Source organism: Quercus robur, chromosome 11 (assembly GCF_932294415.1).
Source record: "Quercus robur chromosome 11, dhQueRobu3.1, whole genome shotgun sequence".
Classification (NCBI taxonomy): domain Eukaryota; kingdom Viridiplantae; phylum Streptophyta; class Magnoliopsida; order Fagales; family Fagaceae; genus Quercus; species Quercus robur.
In genome coordinates, this window is record NC_065544.1 from 24,120,432 (window position 1) to 24,139,274 (window position 18,843).

At 35.5% G+C, this 18,843-nt stretch overlaps 2 protein-coding genes across 4 annotated transcripts; both read left to right on the plus strand.

Moving 5' to 3' along the window:
* The first annotated feature begins 3,255 nt into the window (after positions 1-3,255).
* LOC126706023 (pentatricopeptide repeat-containing protein At5g09450, mitochondrial) lies at positions 3,256-7,106 on the plus strand. The gene is made up of 3 exons (XM_050405286.1): positions 3,256-3,378; positions 3,459-3,765; positions 5,677-7,106. Exons 1-3 carry the CDS (start codon positions 3,338-3,340, stop codon positions 6,574-6,576), a joined length of 1,248 nt encoding a protein of 415 aa, XP_050261243.1. The 5' UTR covers positions 3,256-3,337; the 3' UTR covers positions 6,577-7,106.
* A 2,442-nt stretch (positions 7,107-9,548) lies between these two features.
* LOC126705712 (serine/threonine-protein kinase PEPKR2-like) lies at positions 9,549-14,529 on the plus strand. 3 transcript variants are annotated; one of them, XM_050404871.1, is made up of 5 exons: positions 9,549-9,734; positions 10,399-10,470; positions 10,652-11,519; positions 12,992-13,288; positions 13,788-14,529. In XM_050404871.1, the coding sequence occupies exons 3-5, from the start codon at positions 10,673-10,675 to the stop codon at positions 14,150-14,152; spliced, it is 1,509 nt and encodes a 502-aa protein (XP_050260828.1). In that variant the 5' UTR covers positions 9,549-9,734; positions 10,399-10,470; positions 10,652-10,672; the 3' UTR covers positions 14,153-14,529. The 3 variants fall into 3 exon arrangements, with proteins under 3 accessions (XP_050260828.1, XP_050260827.1, XP_050260829.1); XM_050404870.1 differs by having other exon boundaries at positions 10,402-10,470; XM_050404872.1 differs by having other exon boundaries at positions 10,428-10,470.
* Positions 14,530-18,843: the final 4,314 nt, after the last annotated feature.

The following is an 18,843-nucleotide window of genomic DNA, read 5'->3' on the forward strand; positions in this document are numbered from 1 at the left end:
TGCAGTTTGTGTAAATCTCTTGTGAGATCTAGAGGAGCTTTCCTTTACACAAACTTAGGGTTTTCAAGGAGAAGATTTATCTACGCCTTGATGATCAATTCAGTTGCTGCCATTAAAGTTTAAAGAAAACACAAGCGGGTGTGCTTGTAGCTGGTGGTGAATCCAAGAAAGAAGGAGTCTGTGGATTCGGAGCTTGCACGTGGTCGTGTCAGTAAGTTCTACTGGTTGGTAGCAATAAGAAGTCGAGCGTGGGGGCTTGTAAGTCTTATTGTATGAACTTCGATTCTTTCAAGATAGTGGATTCGAGTTTACCTTGAGGATAGCTAGGTCAAATCATCCCCAGGTTTTTACCGGTTTGGTTTCCTGGGTGATCATATCTTGTGTTATTTATTTTCCGCTGCTTTGCATGATTTGATCTTTTATATTGTGATAACCTAGACTTGTTTAATTGGACTAAGTAACAACTTGGCTAATTACCTAGGTTTAATAAATTGTTTAAGGGGTCTAAAAACCATCACAAGGTTTCAAGTTCAAGTGTTAAAACTATGCAAGTCTATGCAATAACCAAGTCAGAAAGTGCCTAGCATCTATCGAGACTTAGAGCTATCTGAATCCCGTGGCTTGACAGCTGCTCGACAGATAGGGTATATAGGGTATCTGTCGAGATTTATGAAACTCAAATTTTTGATCGAGTCTGTTTTTCATCCAATCCGTGATTATATGTTTGGACTTTCTTTTTTCACAACCCTAGACATATATTAAGATTATTTTAAGAGCTGTCAAAGGTGACACAAGTTGCACAAGTGTTGAGCAAAGTTTTGTTCAAGCAAATTGTGACTAGAGACAGAATTTGCCATAGTTCATCTTTCTTGTGGAGAAGTTATTATGTTTATACATCATAGGGTTTTGTGACCAAGGAGTTTCTTGATCTTCATCATGTGATGAACTAAAAAACTTTGCAGCCAACAACTTTCTCTAGTTGATGATTAAAGTCGCATACTGGGATCCGCGCAATTGGTTAGTCACATACTGGGAGCTGTGTATTGAAATGAGAGATTGTTACTACAGAATAAGTCCAATTGGGTATTGGGATAATGGTTCAACTGTAGGTTGGTAGAAGGTATTGAGATTCTTTTACTTATAACCGCTTGTTGTGATAATAGTGAATTCTTGGGAGTGGTGATCTTAAAATCACCCGGTGGGGTTTTTGCCATATAGGTTTTCCCAATTCGTAAACAAATCATCGTATCAATTTATTTTTCGTTGCATACTTTAAATAATTGGTGATTTGTTTGTACTATCACGCGCTTTGCATGTTAATTTGATTAATTAATACACTTGGCTAATTAATCAATTAATTCATCACAAGGGGTCAATACATTTTTGGCCTATCGGTCTAGAACATTTTTTTTTCTCTGTTTCTTTCTCACTTGGATGGAGTTTCTTGGGGGAGTTTGGAGTTCAATCTCTTTGGAAGTGAGGAAGGTAATTAGGTTGGATTGTGGGAGCAGGAAATGTTGGTTTTATATGGACTTTGTATGATCAGTTTAGTTGGTTTTATATATAATGCAATCTCGACCGTCAACATCACAACATCTAGCCGCGTCCCACCATATTTAGCTAGCTAGCTCTAGAGTCAGACCCCAATCTTTTATTTTTATTTTCTTGTTTTTGGTTTATAGACCATCATTTTTAATTCTCGAATTTGAAGGAATTTTGAGGGAAAAGGGGGAGGTTGCACCTATATTAAAAAAATTAAAAAATATATATATATATATATATATATAATACTTTAATGTCAAATAATAATTAGAATTTAAATTAGTTTATAATTATTGTCTAATTTTGTCTATACATAACTATCTATTTTATGAGTAATTATTCAAGAGCAATGCTTCATCCCCTCAATAACTGTGGATCTTACTAATTATTCAAGGATGACTTCCACAATGACTCTTTTCACTAGTCATCATCACTATTAAAGGAATTTAAGAAATTGATCCATTTGTGACTTCAAGGAATGGCTTTCGAATCTAGGTTTCTAGGGTTTGCAGTGAATCTAGAGGGATTTTTGGGTATTTCAAAGGTTGTTACAATGGCAAGGGAAAAAAAACTAGACTTTGTTAGAGAATTTATTGGTTTCCTTTTGTTTTAAATTTTGTTTTGCTAGTCTTGTAGACAGGATGTTTGGTTGATGTAATTCTAAGAAGTTGTTGATTTCTTTCCTTTAAATTTGGTTTCTTTTTCCTTTAGATAGTGATTAACAATGTAATTTTGAGTGATTTTAAACACCTTTTACTTGTTTTTTTTTTTTTTTTTAATGTATATGTGATTTTTTTTCCTGTTATTCTGTGTTTTTTTTTTCTAAGACAAACAGTGATGATAGAGGGTTATTTTTGTCTTTTAACTTTAAGTGTAGAGTCCAGTTCACTTGTGGTGCATGTGCTTGCATTTTCCATCAAACTTAATAGCAAAACAAGCGACAAGGGATTAAGTGTTACAAAGTTTTCAATTTGAGGGGTTGATCATGTATTTTAATAGTTAACAAAATTGTAAAATGAGTATAATTTAGAATGCAAAAGTGTAATTTCTCCTTATTTTTATTCTTACAATCATCGAATGTACGGCTTCTCACTCTTCCTCTCATAAATATGTGCATGTGCTATTTTTAGTATCTATTTTTTTTGTTATTACTTTTAGTGTCTAGTCTAAAATACTATTGCAAATTAATTACAATAAGTTTAAATAAAGAAAATAATAAATTTCAAACTTCTAGGTCACATTTAAATTCTTTCATTTTCACAACTTTTTATCCTTGAATAACTTTTCATAATTGCATGTATTTTTTTATAAATAAAATAAAATAGAAAACTACACATGTTTTAGGCATTTACATAGATGATAAATATGAAGAAATGCATAATAATTTTTTCAGATAAAATATTATTTTACCTAAAGTTTGTTATTCATTCTTAAACTTTAAAAAAAAATGTTCGTTTTTTGTCCAAAAAGTTTGTTTTACATGTTTAAACTATTGAAAATGTTTCACTTTTTGTTCTTAAAGTTTACAAAAAAAATTATTTTATTTTTATTTTTGTCTCAAAACTATTGAAAAACATCATCACAAAATTTAGAGGATAAAAAAATTGAAGAATGAAAATAAAAAATTGTAATGATCAGGTTAATATTTTACCTTAATTAAAAAAAAAAAAAAAAAAAAAACGGGTACTGGCCTTTTAACCGATCCAAAACCCGCCCAACCGGGTATCTGCCATCAATCACTCACTCACTCACTCAGCTGCAAAAATGCAGTTGTAACCAAACAGCTCAGCCAGCAATGGCGTCTCGCTCTCGCTCCATTTTCCTGCCTCTCATTCGGTAAAGCATATTCTACTACTACTGTTATTTCTCTTTTTTGTATAAATACTGTAATTCTCATAAACCCTAGAATATCGCAGAAATGGCGGATTCAACATCGTCCCCGAAAATTCTCAGTCACTCTCGCTCTTCAACAGAACCAGCTACCTCTCTAGGTTTCTCTGCTCGATTACTCTGAAAGGTGATTCATTGACGAGTTCTCAAGTAAACGACGACGACGACGACGACGACCTGAGGAGTAGAATCTTCAGGCTCAGACTAGCCAAGCGGAGCGTCACCAATGTTATCCATAGATGGCTCAGCGAAGGGAATCAGATTTCCATCTCCGACCTCCGCCACATCTCCAAGGACCTCAGGAAGTCCCATCGTTACAAACACGCTCTCGAGGTTCGCTTTTTTTTTTTTTTTTTATCTCTCTCTGAAATGATTTTCTTTGAGCTGTTTGGTTTCCGAGAAAGTAATGATGGAAACTTTTAATGGATTTTATAAGTGATTGTGAAATTAAAAGGAAATTAAAGGTTTGCTAGTATGATTTATTGGAATTCTGGTGATTTTTGAAAGGCATTTGTATTTAGTGTTATATTGAGATTTCTTTTGTGGGTACTTGTTTTTGTGTTTATTTTTTTGGGTTTTTGCCATTGCTCTGTACAAATTTTGCTTCATTTGGTTTCTAGGTAGATATATATAGTTTAGTTGGATGTGTTTAAATCAAAATCTTAAACATTCATTGGTGCCTTAAATTATTCCTCATGATAATTGGTGCCTTCTAATTGTCCAATGAATGGATGTGATTATCAATTAATATATAAAATCAATATAATTGAGATTTAATGTGCAAGTAAAGCATGGCATAATATTGATATTTAAGTTGCCTTGTTTGTGTTTTTTTATTTGTAGTGTTAGTGTTTCTATGTAATTCATCTTCTTAATTCAGAACATATGCATGAGTAAAGGTTTGAAAACATTCAAAGAGGCTCGCTTTTGACGAAGGAAATATGAAGAGCCAATACACTACTATTATTATCAAGCCATATCTCAAACATTCTTCCACATGCATTGACATTGGTAACTTGAAAATTCATTGACAAAGATAACTAGCTATGTTGCAGAGATTTACAAAGCTAAATGAAAAAATTCTAATGATAAAAACTTTGAAGAGACCCAAAAAGTTTAGAAAACAAACGGGTATGCTTCAACAAATGGAAAACATACTTGTCAATTCATAGTATTTTTTTGTTTTTTTTTTTTTTTTTTGAGGAACTGAAATCGACCCTTCCCAAATACCTTTTAAATCTGTTCTATTCCCAAAATGCTGATTTCAGCTTTTTGAAGGTGCTAAAAGCTCAATTCAAAATTTTCCAACAACTTCCTTTTGCATGAAAAAATATTTTTGGCCTTGGAAAGCTCTTTTTGCCCTCTCGAAACACTACCAAATGAGGCCATAAAAAATAGTGTGGAGATGGGTAGAGATTTATTATAGAAAAATGCAAAAAGTCACAGTTTGAACTGCAGCATAGCTAAGAAGCTTATCCTGAAATGAGAGTTCAAGATTTGGGTTGTGGGTTTCCTAATCCTTTATATTCTCTAAACAGGTCACATTGTTTACAGAAGCTTCAAAACTTATTCTTTTATTTATTTTCTTTTGGTTCCAACTTATCAAAAAAAAAAAAAATCTTTTGGTTCCCTCTCTCTCTTGTTGATTTATCCCAAACCAAATGGCAAAGTTTCTCTCCTCACTGAAAACCTAATGCTCCATCTGCAGTTGAAGTGATCAACAAAATGTTAATGGGCATGCTCTAGGGGTTTCTTATGTGACAGTTGGAGGCATGAACAAGACCAACAATCTAATTGCTTATCTTATGGGATATCTTGGGCACATTAAAGAATATATGTTGATGAAATTTGTGAAGATTCTTTTCTTTTCCCCTTAGTGTCATCGTGTTTTCCCTTGTTTGTAGTTCAGATAAACCATGAGTGAAATTATCTTGATTACTTGATAACCTAGACGTTTATGCTAGAGTTATGTGATATTTTAATATCATAATAGATTATGATGGAGCACTTGATTATCTTGCATAATTTAATTCCTTTCTTATCCAATATATGTAACGTGATTAGCGGGCAATCAAATGATAGAATTTTCTTGGAAGAGTTCCAGAACATCTGTTAAGCAAATGTTTTAGCTCCCTTAGAGGTACCTGCTGAATACATAATTGTTGATGTAATGGTACCTATCAAAAAACAGATAATTGTTGATGTAATGGTAAATCCTGTTGTATAACTGATTTTAGCTTGCAGATATCAGAATGGATGGTTAGCCATGAAGAATATGAATTATCAGGCTCTGATTATGCAGTCCGCATTGACTTGATGACAAAAGTTTTTGGCCTTGATAGTGCAGAACGCTACTTTGAAGGCCTACCTCCTTCTGCAAAAACTAGTGAAACATACACTGCTCTCCTCCACTCTTATGCTGGGGCAAAATTGACTGAGAAGGCCGAGGAACTTTATGAAAGGATAAAGAAATCAAACCTTTCCTTCAATGCCCTTACATACAATGAGATGATGACATTATACATGTCAGTTGGGCATGTCGAGAAGGTTTCATTGGTTGTTGAAGAACTTAAACGACAGAAGGTTGCGCCAGATATCTTCACTTACAATCTATGGATAAGTTCATATGCTGCAACTCTAAACATCGATGAAGTTAGAAGGATTATGGAGGAAATGAGCCGAGATCCAGGTTCTAATGAAGATTGGATGAGATACATTAACCTTACCAATATATATATTACTACAGGTCATCTTGTGAATACAGAGTCTAACACTCTAGTTGAAGCTGAGAAAGGTATTACACAAAGGGAATGGATAACATATGATTTCCTTATTATTTTGTATGCTGGTTTAGGAAACAAAGATAAAATTGATCAGATATGGAAATCCTTGAGAATGACCAAACAGAAAATGACCAGCAGAAACTATATTTGCATTCTTTCTTCATATCTGATTCTTGGGCATTTGAAAGAAGTAGGAGAAGTTATTGATCAGTGGAAGCAATCAACTACTACAGATTTTGATGTTTCTTCTTGTAGTAGGCTTTTGTATGCATTTGCAAATGTCGGTTTGACTGAAATAGCCCACAATTTTCATCTGCTGCTGTTTCAGAAAAACTCTGACCCAACTAGTGGATCGAAATAGGAGCTAGAGTTTGGTTTTCTCTGCAAACAATACTTAAGGGAGCAATTTATTGCGTTTGGCCGTCTCTTTTGATAAGCCATTCGGACATCACAGAAAGGAAATAATACTTGTAAGTTTGCTGCATCCATATGTTCAGCATTCTGGTATTGCTGCTCTTCGCTGTGTCCATACCATTAAAATGTAAACATGAGGGCTTCTTAAGTATCAGATTTGTGTTTTTTTTTAATCTTCCTAATCTTTCTTGGATCTAAGATGTTTTCTTGGCTGGCTAATGTAATCATTACTGCTAGTGTTAAAAATTGGTGCAAATCTTGTAGTTTTGCAATTTTGAAGCCAGTTTGAACTCAGGGCTGAGGATGGGGTTCAAAAATAAACTTTGATAAAGTCCTTGATGTACCGAATCTAGAATGGTTAATGCTTGACAATTAGGCTTGTTATGCTGCACATTCTGAAACAATTCTATGATGATTAAGAATTGCAAGCTCATTTGAGTTTAAAAATATTTATCAAATAAATGTGTAACCTTTCTAGATTCTTGTCACGATTGGAGACCTGTAAGAGAAGGTTTCATACCTCATTTACATTATAATTCTTATTATATTAAATACTACTATTAGCCATTTTCATAGTGCGCTCTGGTTTAGATGGTGAAATTTATGAAAAATGATGTTTGAGATTGTGGAAGTCACTGCATGTACTTTAATTCTTGATAAATGTATTCATATATTCATGTTTTTGCCAGAGAAATTTGGTCTTTATTTGATCAATGAATAAAATTAAGGTGAATTATAGAGGTTCTGTTTAATGTAAAGTGCAGTATGAAAATTTTCTATGCTTTTTACCTGCTTCTATCTGAAACTGATTAGCTTCTTTCCATTTAGGCTTCCTGGTGTGCATTAGTTTCGGGTGTGTGCCCCCACACTTTTTTTTTCTTTGAACCTAGAACTTGTGTTCTATTTTGTTCTTCTGGTTGTTGGCATTTTGTTACTTTGAAGTTTTCCTTCCATTGGGTACTTGGTTGCTTGGCATACTTCTTGGAGCACAAACCACAGTCCTTAACATAAAATCTGTCCTGCTCGACCCATGAGGTGTATTAATGAGACATCTTGTGTGTTGGTATGTCATAGTTCTAGCTGGTTTTTTTTTTTTTTTTTTTTCAATTAACTCTAAAGCTTCGACATACTTGTTTCGTGCCCAACTCAGGATCAAAGCTAACTGTTCGGTGGCTGGTGAGTACGATCTCTAATGGTGTCATTGCTAAACTCCCAAATGCCAGAAGAAAAGGGATTTCCCCTTGTTGGACTTAGGGCAGTGGTCCTATATGCTCATTAGCACATTTGGTAGTTCCTCCGGCTATAATACTTTGAAGTTCCCCAGTCAAGTCTTAGTTCATCTTCAACAATGTCATGTTGGTCTCCTTGCTTGTTTCCTTGTGGCTGATCAGTAGATATGATTCTTAACTTCAAGCTATGAACCAAATGCCTAGAACTTATTGTCGTCGAATTGCTTCTCCCATTCTTGGAATTGACACGTGGGATTCCAAACCATACGATGGACTTTCCATACAAAATCCTTAGATTGTGTGTGGGTTGGGCTAGGTGGGTTATACAAAATCCTTGGACTGAGCATGAGTTGGGCTAGGCGGGTTATGTGAAATTTTCAACCAATTTGTCATTCTATCATTGGTGGGTTGGAAAAAATTCCAAACTACCACCAATCCACTAACTTCAAAAAATGGGCGAGTTAATTGAAAATTTGGGCTGTTACGACTTGGCAGATTAGACATGTTAGGTGGGTTAGTTTTAGTGTCCATTTGACATTAAATTATAAGTCAGTTTTTTTGCTTTTAGTTTTTATGTACAACTACTTAAAAGTTCACTTAAAAAAAAAAAAAAAAACTTTTTTCTCACATTTTCAAAATATAAGTAGATTTTAACACATTTTCAGTAAGAAATTTTTAGCAAAAAACTAAATAAATTATTTCCAAACGAACACTTTGTTATGTATTATAAAACATTAAAGAAAACCATAGAAAGTAGCTCACTTTATAATAATCAAAGCACACATCTTAAGTTATGATTACTTTTTATATTTTACTAAAAAAGAAGTTATGGATATCATATCTTTGTCATTATGTATGCCGATGAATATGTTAAGAAAGTATTATTCATTTTTCATACTATTTGAATTTGTTAATTTGCCTTATTTTGGTATTTTGAGACAGTTTTGTTGAGTTTGGAATATTATGCCCAATTGTGTAAATTGGAATAATTTATTGAATAATGGATTAAATAGTTGAATGAAAATCCTCCTTTTCTAGTTGGACTGTATGAGATTTTTCTGTGCCATAACTTTGAACATCACATCAATTTTTCTCTTCAATTCTTTTAATTGCTTGTCCTATTGTGATGACATCTTTGATTCCTCCACTCGTTTCTATGTAGTTGTGTCCTACCTTGCCCCCTTAGGTATGTTCAATTCTCAATCCTCCAACTCATTAAACTTTATCATAACACTTATGGAGATGACTTAGTAGTTTGACTCCCTCAAAACTCTTTTCCTTGTGGGTTTGAGGATGAGAGTTTGAATATTTGCATGCCTTATTTTATTTGAAAATTTTCTTTTGAAAACTCTAATATAACTTCGTAATATGAAAATTTTAATAATAAAAGATGTTATAGCTTTTCTTTTTCTATCATTTTGTGTTCCTGATATTAATAAACTCATGTATAGCTATGAAATTACTAGTATCTTAAATTTCAATCTAGGACTTTCCTCCCTCATCCCCACAAAAAAAAAAAAAAAAAAAAAAAAAAAAAAAACCTCTACTTCGGTCCACAAAAAGGGCAAAAAAAAAAAAAAGGTTAGAGAATTTTGTCTTAATCTTAATAAGTGGAATGTTGGCTCCCCTACTTTGTGGGTAAAGACACTAGTGTTTTAGGAGTCACATCACATGGGTAGTTAATGGGGACGCGCGATAACAACCAAGTTATTTATACCAACGGTTGTCGTTTTTACGTGAAACTTTGCTCTTTCTTAAACACACACAGTACTCACACAAGTATGAAGCTTTCCCTTTCCAATACAATTCTATAGCCTCCAATCACAGTCACAGGAGCTCCATCAAAATTCCATTTTCTTCTTCTTCTCTGTGGAAGGTAAATAAGCGTACCCAACTCAAGCTTTCATTTATTTCATTTTCAGGGTTTCCCAGTTTGTATCTTTCACTTTCCTTTTATAGATTCTAACCTTAGTTTTTTAGATGTCCCTTTTTTTTTTCTTGACTCTGTTTACTCAGAAAAGGAAGGAAAATAAGAAAACAAGACTTGGGATTCTATATATATATATATATATATATATATTTATATTTATATAGTTGATAAACTGACCTTAAGAAGGCTAAAAGGCTATTCATATTTTAACTGACACATAGCTACTTCTGCTTCTCATTTGTGAGTGATTTTGTTTGATTTTAAACTCTGTTTTTGGATCCAAGAAAAATAGTGGAAATTTTATGTTTTTAGATGGTTTTGTTTTTTTGAAGATTGAGGAATTGTCCTTAACAACATCAAATATGGTTTTCTAATACACAGCTGATCAGTTCATCCTAGAAAAAAAAAAAAAAAAAAAAAAAAAAATTCAGCGGTGTATAGAGTTCAGATTTTCCCTTTTTAGGTCCTAATAAGTGAAATACTAGTACATGTAAAGTAGGGTTTTAATAATCTAAATCTCTAATCTTTTAGCAACTAAATGAGGCATTTTATTTAATGTTTTACTGCCTTAAAGGTTTTCATGTCTTCAAATTGCCTTTTTAAATAAAAGCAGATCGAATTTGTGAATCATCTGTTCAGATGGGGCGGAAGAAGAAGAACAAGCGGTTCCTGGTGTTCAAAGGTTCAAACTTTGTTCTTATTTGTGTCTGTGTACTATTTATATAATGTCAATTTGGAATTTATAGTGTTTTCATATGGTCTCAAAGAAGTCATCCTTGACAATTTCCCATTCCTTTGCCTCCCTTTGCTAATAGGGATTAATTTATTATGTTTTGATTGCTATACATTTCCTGGAATTGCAGAAGTCGATAAGAAAGCAATCAATGATTTGGTTCAAGGGGGGTTTTGTTTATGATGCAGTAAGTGAGATATATTTTTCTGTTGATAATGGAAATCACAATATTGTATTATTTTCTACCTTGAATTGCATCATGGAGGCACATGGCAAGAAAAGGAAGGGACTGGATATTTTAGTGTTAAGTCACAATTCTCTGAAATCATTATCAACCATTTGGTCTCATTCGTCATTGGAAAATAGCTCAAGGCACAAAAAGAAGTGTAAGGAAGATGAAGTTAAAGCAGTTGGTTCCTGTAAGAGTGTATTTAAAGGAATTGTAACTGCCCCACCTTGTGGGAGCACCTGTCCGAACTCATCTGGGAGAGGTCTTAAGAGAAAAATTGGGTGTATCGATGCTGCAACTCAAATGGGTAGGAAGAAGAAGATTGAGCAAGATTATGATTTGGTTGTGACAATTGGGCAAGGGAGGTTTGGGTCAGTAATGTTGTGTCGGAGTAGAGTGAGTGGAGAAGAGTTTGCATGCAAGATATTGCGCAAGGGGGGAGAACTTGTATATCAAGAGGTGGAGATAATGCAGCATCTCTCTGGTTATCCTGGTGTTGTAACGATAAAGGCAGTGTATGAAGATATGGAATCATTTTATCTTGTGATGGAATTCTGTTCGGGTGGACGGCTGCTTGACCATATGGCTAGGGAAGGGCAGTATTCAGAGCATCGAGCTGCTAATGTACTCAAGGAACTCATTTTGGTTATCAAGTATTGCCATGATATGGGTGTTGTCCACCGTGACATAAAGCCTGAAAACATCCTTCTTACAAGTTCAGGGCAGATGAAGCTTGCAGACTTTGGCTTAGCCATGAGGGCGTCTAATGGTAAAACTGATTCTATCAACAATTCTGATTTTCAATGCAATTCGGCATCATTTAGCTTATTTTTACCATTGATTGAAGAAGCGGACATACATGCTGTAGCTTTAAGAGAAATCTCATTGTTCTTGAGAATAGTTAATGTGCAGTTGTCACTCAGCATCATTCTTGTCATTTTATTTTGTCAAGCGCTCATGTTTTACTCCCTATAATCATTTTTGACATTTGATCACTATATACACCTAACATGTTTTTGTATTTAAAATTTCCATTTGCTATTTTCTGTCTGACATTGTTTTAGAAACATGGTCTTTGCTTTGTTTTGCTTTGCTTCATTTGGAGTCTTGCGCCTGCCTGATAAACATAAATCATATATTTAATTTTCACAATGTTGATTTAAATGGTTCATTAAAGAATAATAATCAATTATCAAGATAAAAAATTGTTGGAAGTCTTTTTAGGTTGAGTACTTGAGTCATTGAGAGTTTCCTGGTCATCAATATGTTAGCTAGTTTAATCTAGGGCTCACAAGCCTTTGTAGTTGGATGGCATCTCACCCACATCAGAAAGTTGAAACCTGGCATTCCTTTATAACGGATGAGGGAGATTTTAGGTTTTGTTGTCCAATTTGCCATTTGATCACAAGCCTAGATTTTTCTCCATCCTAATGAAGGGGTTTGATTTGGATATATGCGGTTCAACAGGCCAGTTTGGACTGGTGCCTAGATCATTTTGGTAGAAGTTAATATACCTTGGGTGTGTAACTGTGGATGCTATGGAATGCAGAACAGAACGGGCATGCAGAAGCCATGTACTTTGAGACATATTATTGTTGGAAAGGCTTATATAGCTTATGTGGAATGCTTGGTTAAGATGTCATGTGCATACTTCTAATATCAAACAGGATTTATGCTATTCATTATATGATAAATGTATTTAGAAGATATTATATTCCTTAAAGCATGTTTTTATTCTCATTTTCTTTAATATTAACACACAAGGATGAGATTTAAGACGAAAAAAAAATTAAGATTATCACATTTTTGTTAGTCTGAATTGAAACTATACATTGGTTGTGGCGATCCGCTAATTCACTAGTTTTTTTCGGTGACACAATGAGTGGTTTGCTTCATAATAGTGAAACATGGTTAATAGATTTTATTCTGTTTATCACGTTTTCCTGTTACTGCCTGTTTATTTATTCTGGTAAGAAGTGTCTCCAACAATTGGATGAGCACTGGTTTATAACATCTACATCTTCATAGGCTATGCACCTTGTTTCTTTTAACTTTCCAATTTTTTTTCCTTTTGTATGTTCTCTCATCATTATTATGTTGTTCTCTATGATCGTGGTGTTTTTCTGCCATTTAATTTGTTGAACACTGAATATAGCTACTTATCATTCCGCCTATCTTTATTCATCATCTAGTTTTATTGTAAATTGCATTCAACTACTAGTAGATTTGCCTAAAATGCAGGTCAGAGCCTGGCAGGTGTGGTTGGAAGTCCTGCTTATGTTGCCCCTGAAGTTTTGGTTGGTCAGTATTCAGAAAAGGTTGATATCTGGAGTGCTGGTGTCCTCCTCCATGCTCTTTTGGTTGGAGTGCTTCCATTTCAGGGTGATTCTGTGGAGGCAATATTTGAGGCTATAAAAAAGGTGAAACTTGACTTTAAGAGTGGAGTATGGGAATCAGTCTCTCAACCTGCCCGGAATCTGATTGCCCATATGCTTACCAGGGATGTTTCAGCAAGGCTAACTGCTGACGAAATACTAAGTAAGCTACAAATATTCTCTGAATTAGTATTTGCTTGTAGTGTTTTTTTTTTTTTTTGGGAAACTTTGACGTACTAAAATGTACTAGAAAAAAAAATATCAATTTTCAGTTGTCGTATCAGGAAGTTAAATAATCTTACTTGCCTTCTGTATGAGGCTTTTTGAGGAAGCCACTAGCCAGTCTTACCATCCCTTGGCTTGGGGATTTCTGTTTTCTTATTAAAGCGTCTATATTAATGTTGTGAACCTATAACATTTTCTTTAGTTTGAAAGGAGGTATGCTCTCTTTTGGGATTTCGCTGAAGCAATAAAGAGCTGGCATGGGTTTGGTTAGGGGTTAAGTTTCATATCTTGCCAATTAAAAAGGCTAATGGAGTAAACATTTCATGATCTTTTGACACAGTTTCTATTTATATTCTCATTATTATATTTCATCTAGAAAAAATGTAATATATTTCTGGTCCTTTATGTGTTTATGATAAAGTTGTGCTCTTCTCCAGGACATCCATGGATCTCGTTGTATACAGAACAAACACCGCAGACTTTAACATTGAAGACAAAAACTAGAAACCGTGTAAAACTGTCTTCTCGAAAACTGACTACCATACCTGGGGTGGAGTCAGAGATGAATAAGCTAATGGCCAGTAGCTTTCTCTGTGATTACTCTAGCCTAAATTTATCATCTGATAGACTAAGTGGGAGGTCAGAAGAGCAGGACTGTGGATTGGTTGATGCTCTTGCGGTGGCAATTTCACATGTGAGGATATCTGAACCAAAGAGAAGTACGCTTTGCAGCCCCAACAGTCCAATCCAACAACAATATTCATCTAACATGAAGGTTAATAACCTCTGTACAGCGTTTTGAGTTGTCAGTGTAACCTGCTGATAAAGCCACCAATGTGACCCGTAGTGTGGTTGGCTTACATTTACTAGAGAATGACTGGGCAGAAAGAAGTCTAATAACTCGCTGACCTTGTAGATAAAACAAAGTGACGAGTCAGCATTACTCATATGCACTAGAAAGTCTGGGGAAGTATAAGATTAGCTAGTACTTCTGTGGTTTCTATATGTGATTTATTTAGTTTTTCCTTACATTTCAGATACTCTGTAATTCTGGTTTTTAGATCTCTTATGTAAATAAATTGTGTTATTTTGCTTTGCCTTAGTCATGAATTTGCAGTTTGAGGCAATTATTTGACGAAATGAAGCTTGACAATAAATAAAGAAGTCTGCTTCTTCTTCTTCTTCTTCTTCTTCTTCTTCTTCTCTCTCTCTCTCTCTCTCTCTCTCTCTCTCTCTCTCTCTCTCTCTCTCTCACATTATTTTTAATATACTTTCTATCAATACTTAAAAGTGTAACAAGAAGCAAGCTGAGATAATTGGTTGGTTTCATGAGTTGTGTGATGGGCGGTATTTCGTATGGCTGAAGTGACAACATCTTCCTCTAACATAAATGTGGTTTTCATGTGCAAGACCCACATGTGAGGTCTACCTTTATGTGAGAAGAAAGCTGGTGTATAATTTCATGGATGGTTGTAGGCACATGAGTGGATCTCTCTCTCACTAAATGTTCAGAAGTTTGGATAGGAGAGGATAAGAGGAGGAGAGCCTGGAGAGAGATGAGAAGGGAGGAATGGAGAATAGAGTCAGTGGTGAAGCTTGAGACCAATTGAGTGATTTTATTTAAGAATGCCCACAAGATAACATTAACAAGAAAGATGGGTAAATTTACAGCACAATTGGTCTTATTGGTCAAAAAATGAATAGTCAAGGTGTGTAAGGTTGAATTTAATCAACCATGTGTTGGCTTTATTCCATGACAAATTTGCTTGTAATATAGCACTTAGAAACCTTGTATTTAGGTGGGAATCATGTAAGGGTAGTGTGTGAGAGAGTGTGAAGAAATGCTCAAGACAGTGCAGTGAAGCAGAGACTCGCGGCTAGGACTTGCGGGTGGCTCGCGGCTTGCAAGCCGCCAAAAGTTGCTCACGTGCAGAGCATGCAGGGGAGCTGAACAGTCACGCCACCTGGAGCACTACACGACAAAAATCCAGACTGGCCATTAAGTTAGCTCGCGACTTGAACTCGCGACTCAGTCAAGTCGCGAGGTCAAGTCGCCAGCCAGCCCTGTTTTTGGAAAAACTGACTCTTCGTATTCCATTCTCACACCAGTATAAATACCCCTCATTCCCACAAGATATGTGTGGCTATTCAGAAAGAAAAACCCTAAGAGAGGTTTCTTTAAAAACACCCACCCAATTAGAGAGAGCTACTCATTCTTAGAGAGAAACCTTTGTAGTCTCTTCTCATTCCCTCTCTCATTGTCATACCTATTGAGAGGAGATTTCTATCCAAACACTACCTACACCAATTTAGAGTGTTGAGTGTTTTTGGAGCTTTGGGAAGCATTGGAGGATGTCAAGGATGGCGGATGCTACGGTCTAGTAGCGGAATCCGGTAAGCTAGAAAAGAAAAAGGTTCGGCGCAACCTCGTTGGAGCAAGAAGCTTGGAGGGCTTAGGTACATCGGGTAGATTAGGCTTGGAGGGTCTATTGCTATTCATGTATCCCAACTACATTTTCTAGTGGATTATTGACCGCTTGGAGGGCGGCGGAGAGGTTTTACGCCGAGGGCTTCGGTTTCCTCTTCGATAACACATCGTGTGTTGTCCTTGTGTTTGCATCTCTCTTCCCTTTATCTTTGCCTTTTATTTTCTGCTGTGGATGTGTTTTTAATTGGCTTAGATTGTTTACCAATTCTGTATTAAGCTTTTGTTCATGTTCCGCACATTAATTGTTTGATTTAAAGCTTGTATTGGTAATTTGTATATTGGGGGTCTAAACGTTCAAGGGTGTTTATACACGTTTTTGAACTTTCAAGGTGAATGTGTAATTTAAAGTTAAAATATGTCACTATCATTTTTATTCTTACCATGATTTCTGATGGGTATTGATGAAGTCACTTCTTTCTTGGTCATTTTAAGTTGCAAAATGTCCAGTCGAGTTGGAAATGCCAATTCACCGTTTTTCCCCTGCGTTTCCTAAAACTGCCACTATAGCAAGGTTTGCTAAAAACCCTACAATGGTTAGATTCCGACATTAGCTTAAGCACTTCTTGAGCATCTTTACCTGGATGCTAACTTCTATAATCATAACTAGTCGTTTTCGATATCTTGTAGTTATTGAATTATTTAATAAATTTTAAGGATATTTTAGTTATTTTTTGGGGATCTTTGCCTTTTTTTTTTTTTCATCATATCATTTTGGTCATTTCAAAGGCTTGAAGAGATATTTCGGTCATTTTGGAGATCTTATGGATATATTGATTTTTTTTGGAGATTTTACTATTAATATCTCAAGGTTATTTTTGCATTTTGTAGACCTCATGAATATTTTGTGAAAACTCACAAGTAATACGAGTAACCAATCAATTCCGGCGATCTTATATTCCATTCCAATGTTCAAACACTAATGGAAGTTAGTTTACAAATAGCCTAAAAATGAGTTATGAAAAAATTGGCAAGTAAACTTACGGGTATATGGTGGATTATAGAAGCTGGCTGTCCAAGGATTAGGGATAGCGACTGTTAAAAAAAAAAAAAAAAAAAAAAAAAAAATCATCCAACACGTAACACAAGTTAGTTTACAAATCACCTAAGGATGAGTTATGAACAAATTGGCAAAGTAAACCACATTTGGGTGATATTAGATTCAAGAAAAAAAATAGTAATAATAATTGTAAGGACACAATTTGGATCCCAAGCCTAAAGCATGTCTAAACTTAGGCCCAAAGAATCCAATACAATGAATTTATAGAGAGTAGGTTAGAAAACTGGGCTTTAACGAATCAGACAACAAGTAAAGTGGATACAGATGACAAGAAAATGAAGATAGACTGATTTAATCTAAAGAAAATCGTCATCAGCGAAGTCTGAGGAGATCAATTCTTATGTATTAATTCTCAAGTTTGATTACAAGTTCCACTCTTGATTGCTACAGTATTTTTCTCTCAATTTCTTGATCCCCCCTCTCATTGCCTTCTTCCTAATTTATACTATTCATTTGCCTTCATATCTACCTTCTGTGTGTAGATTATAGTGTTGGTGTTAATCCTTGTCACATCAACACCCTCCTGAAGTTTCTAGAGAGTAGTTGTTAGGCTGAAAACTATTGTTCATGTATCACTTCCTCATTACTGTAGCCAGAGAGTTAGCTGCAAAGCATTTAATGCAATGGTAGCATCTTTCTCTTGAGATATTTCATGTCCTCCCTCTATCATATTCCTTCTGGATACTTATCCTCACTAATGGAATCTTTCGAAACGTTGCTCTTTGTGTTAGAACGCACCTTTTGACCTTAGCTTTGCTCAGCTGAGGAAGTATTCCTCCTCGGACTGTCTTCTTGGATGATCATCATCAGATTTCACCTCTTTACTCAGCAACACGGATTTTTAGGAAGGTGTTTATCCATCCTCGGACTACTTAATGTCCTCGGATTGGGCCCCCAGCCCAATACATACATAGATGTGTACTCCTGGGCCAATCACCCCTACAATAGCCCCTTGAGATTCATCTTTCTGGCTCCTCGGGAAGAAAGGAGGATTTCGATATCACTATAGTTACTCCGTGCTCATCGTATATCACCTCTGATTGTGAAGATGCCTTTTTAACTGTCCAAGACACGCTCCTGATGCTTCGGCATTTGAGACGTGCCTTTATTAAATTTTTACGGCTCCCTATCCCTCACGTTCTATGGTGCGATGCAGATCCAACGATTGAAGATTTTGCTAGTACCCAGGCGGGAGTTTTCCCACTTGTAACTATCTTTTTGATATAAATACTGCCCAAATCAATCATTCTTCTCACTTTAGCGCTCATACACTGAACCTGCAAACTTATAAAATCTACTCGTGCCCTCACAAATTTCAAGAGCCTGTCCAAGGAGACCTTTCCTCTTTACAAAAGTCTTTATAAACCATTCCATTTATTTTTCCATCTACTTTTCTTTTCTCCATGTCTATTCCTCCTTGGCCTCCTTAGTTTCTCCCTTATTGTCTTAGCACCTCTAATCCTTCTCTGAATATGGGTAGATTCGCTTATTAGGTAGACTTCGGGGAGGGTATAGAGAACCTCAAAGCTTAGTATAGGATTCCTCTAGAAATGTCAATTAGGTATTGTAAGGAAGGGGAATGGCATGAGAAAAGGCAAGAGGGAGATGTGGTAATCCCGATGATTGCCTTTATAGAGGGAGGGATGAGAATCCCAATGGGCACCGTCACTAGGGACTACCTTAGGGCTCACAGGTTAGCTCCCACCCAATGTGTCCCGAATATGTTTAGGATTTTGGGGAGTATAGACGCCCTTAATGAGAAGATGGGCTTAGGGCTTACCCACCATGATGTTAACTAGGTTTACAACCTCCACCACCTAAAGGGGCAGGGGTATTACCTAAAGTGTAGGTACCCTGAGGTTAGGCTTATCCAATGCCTCCCTGATTCCAACAAAGGCCTAAACAAGGACTTCTTAATTGTTTCAGGGGAGTGGCATGATGGCCTCCC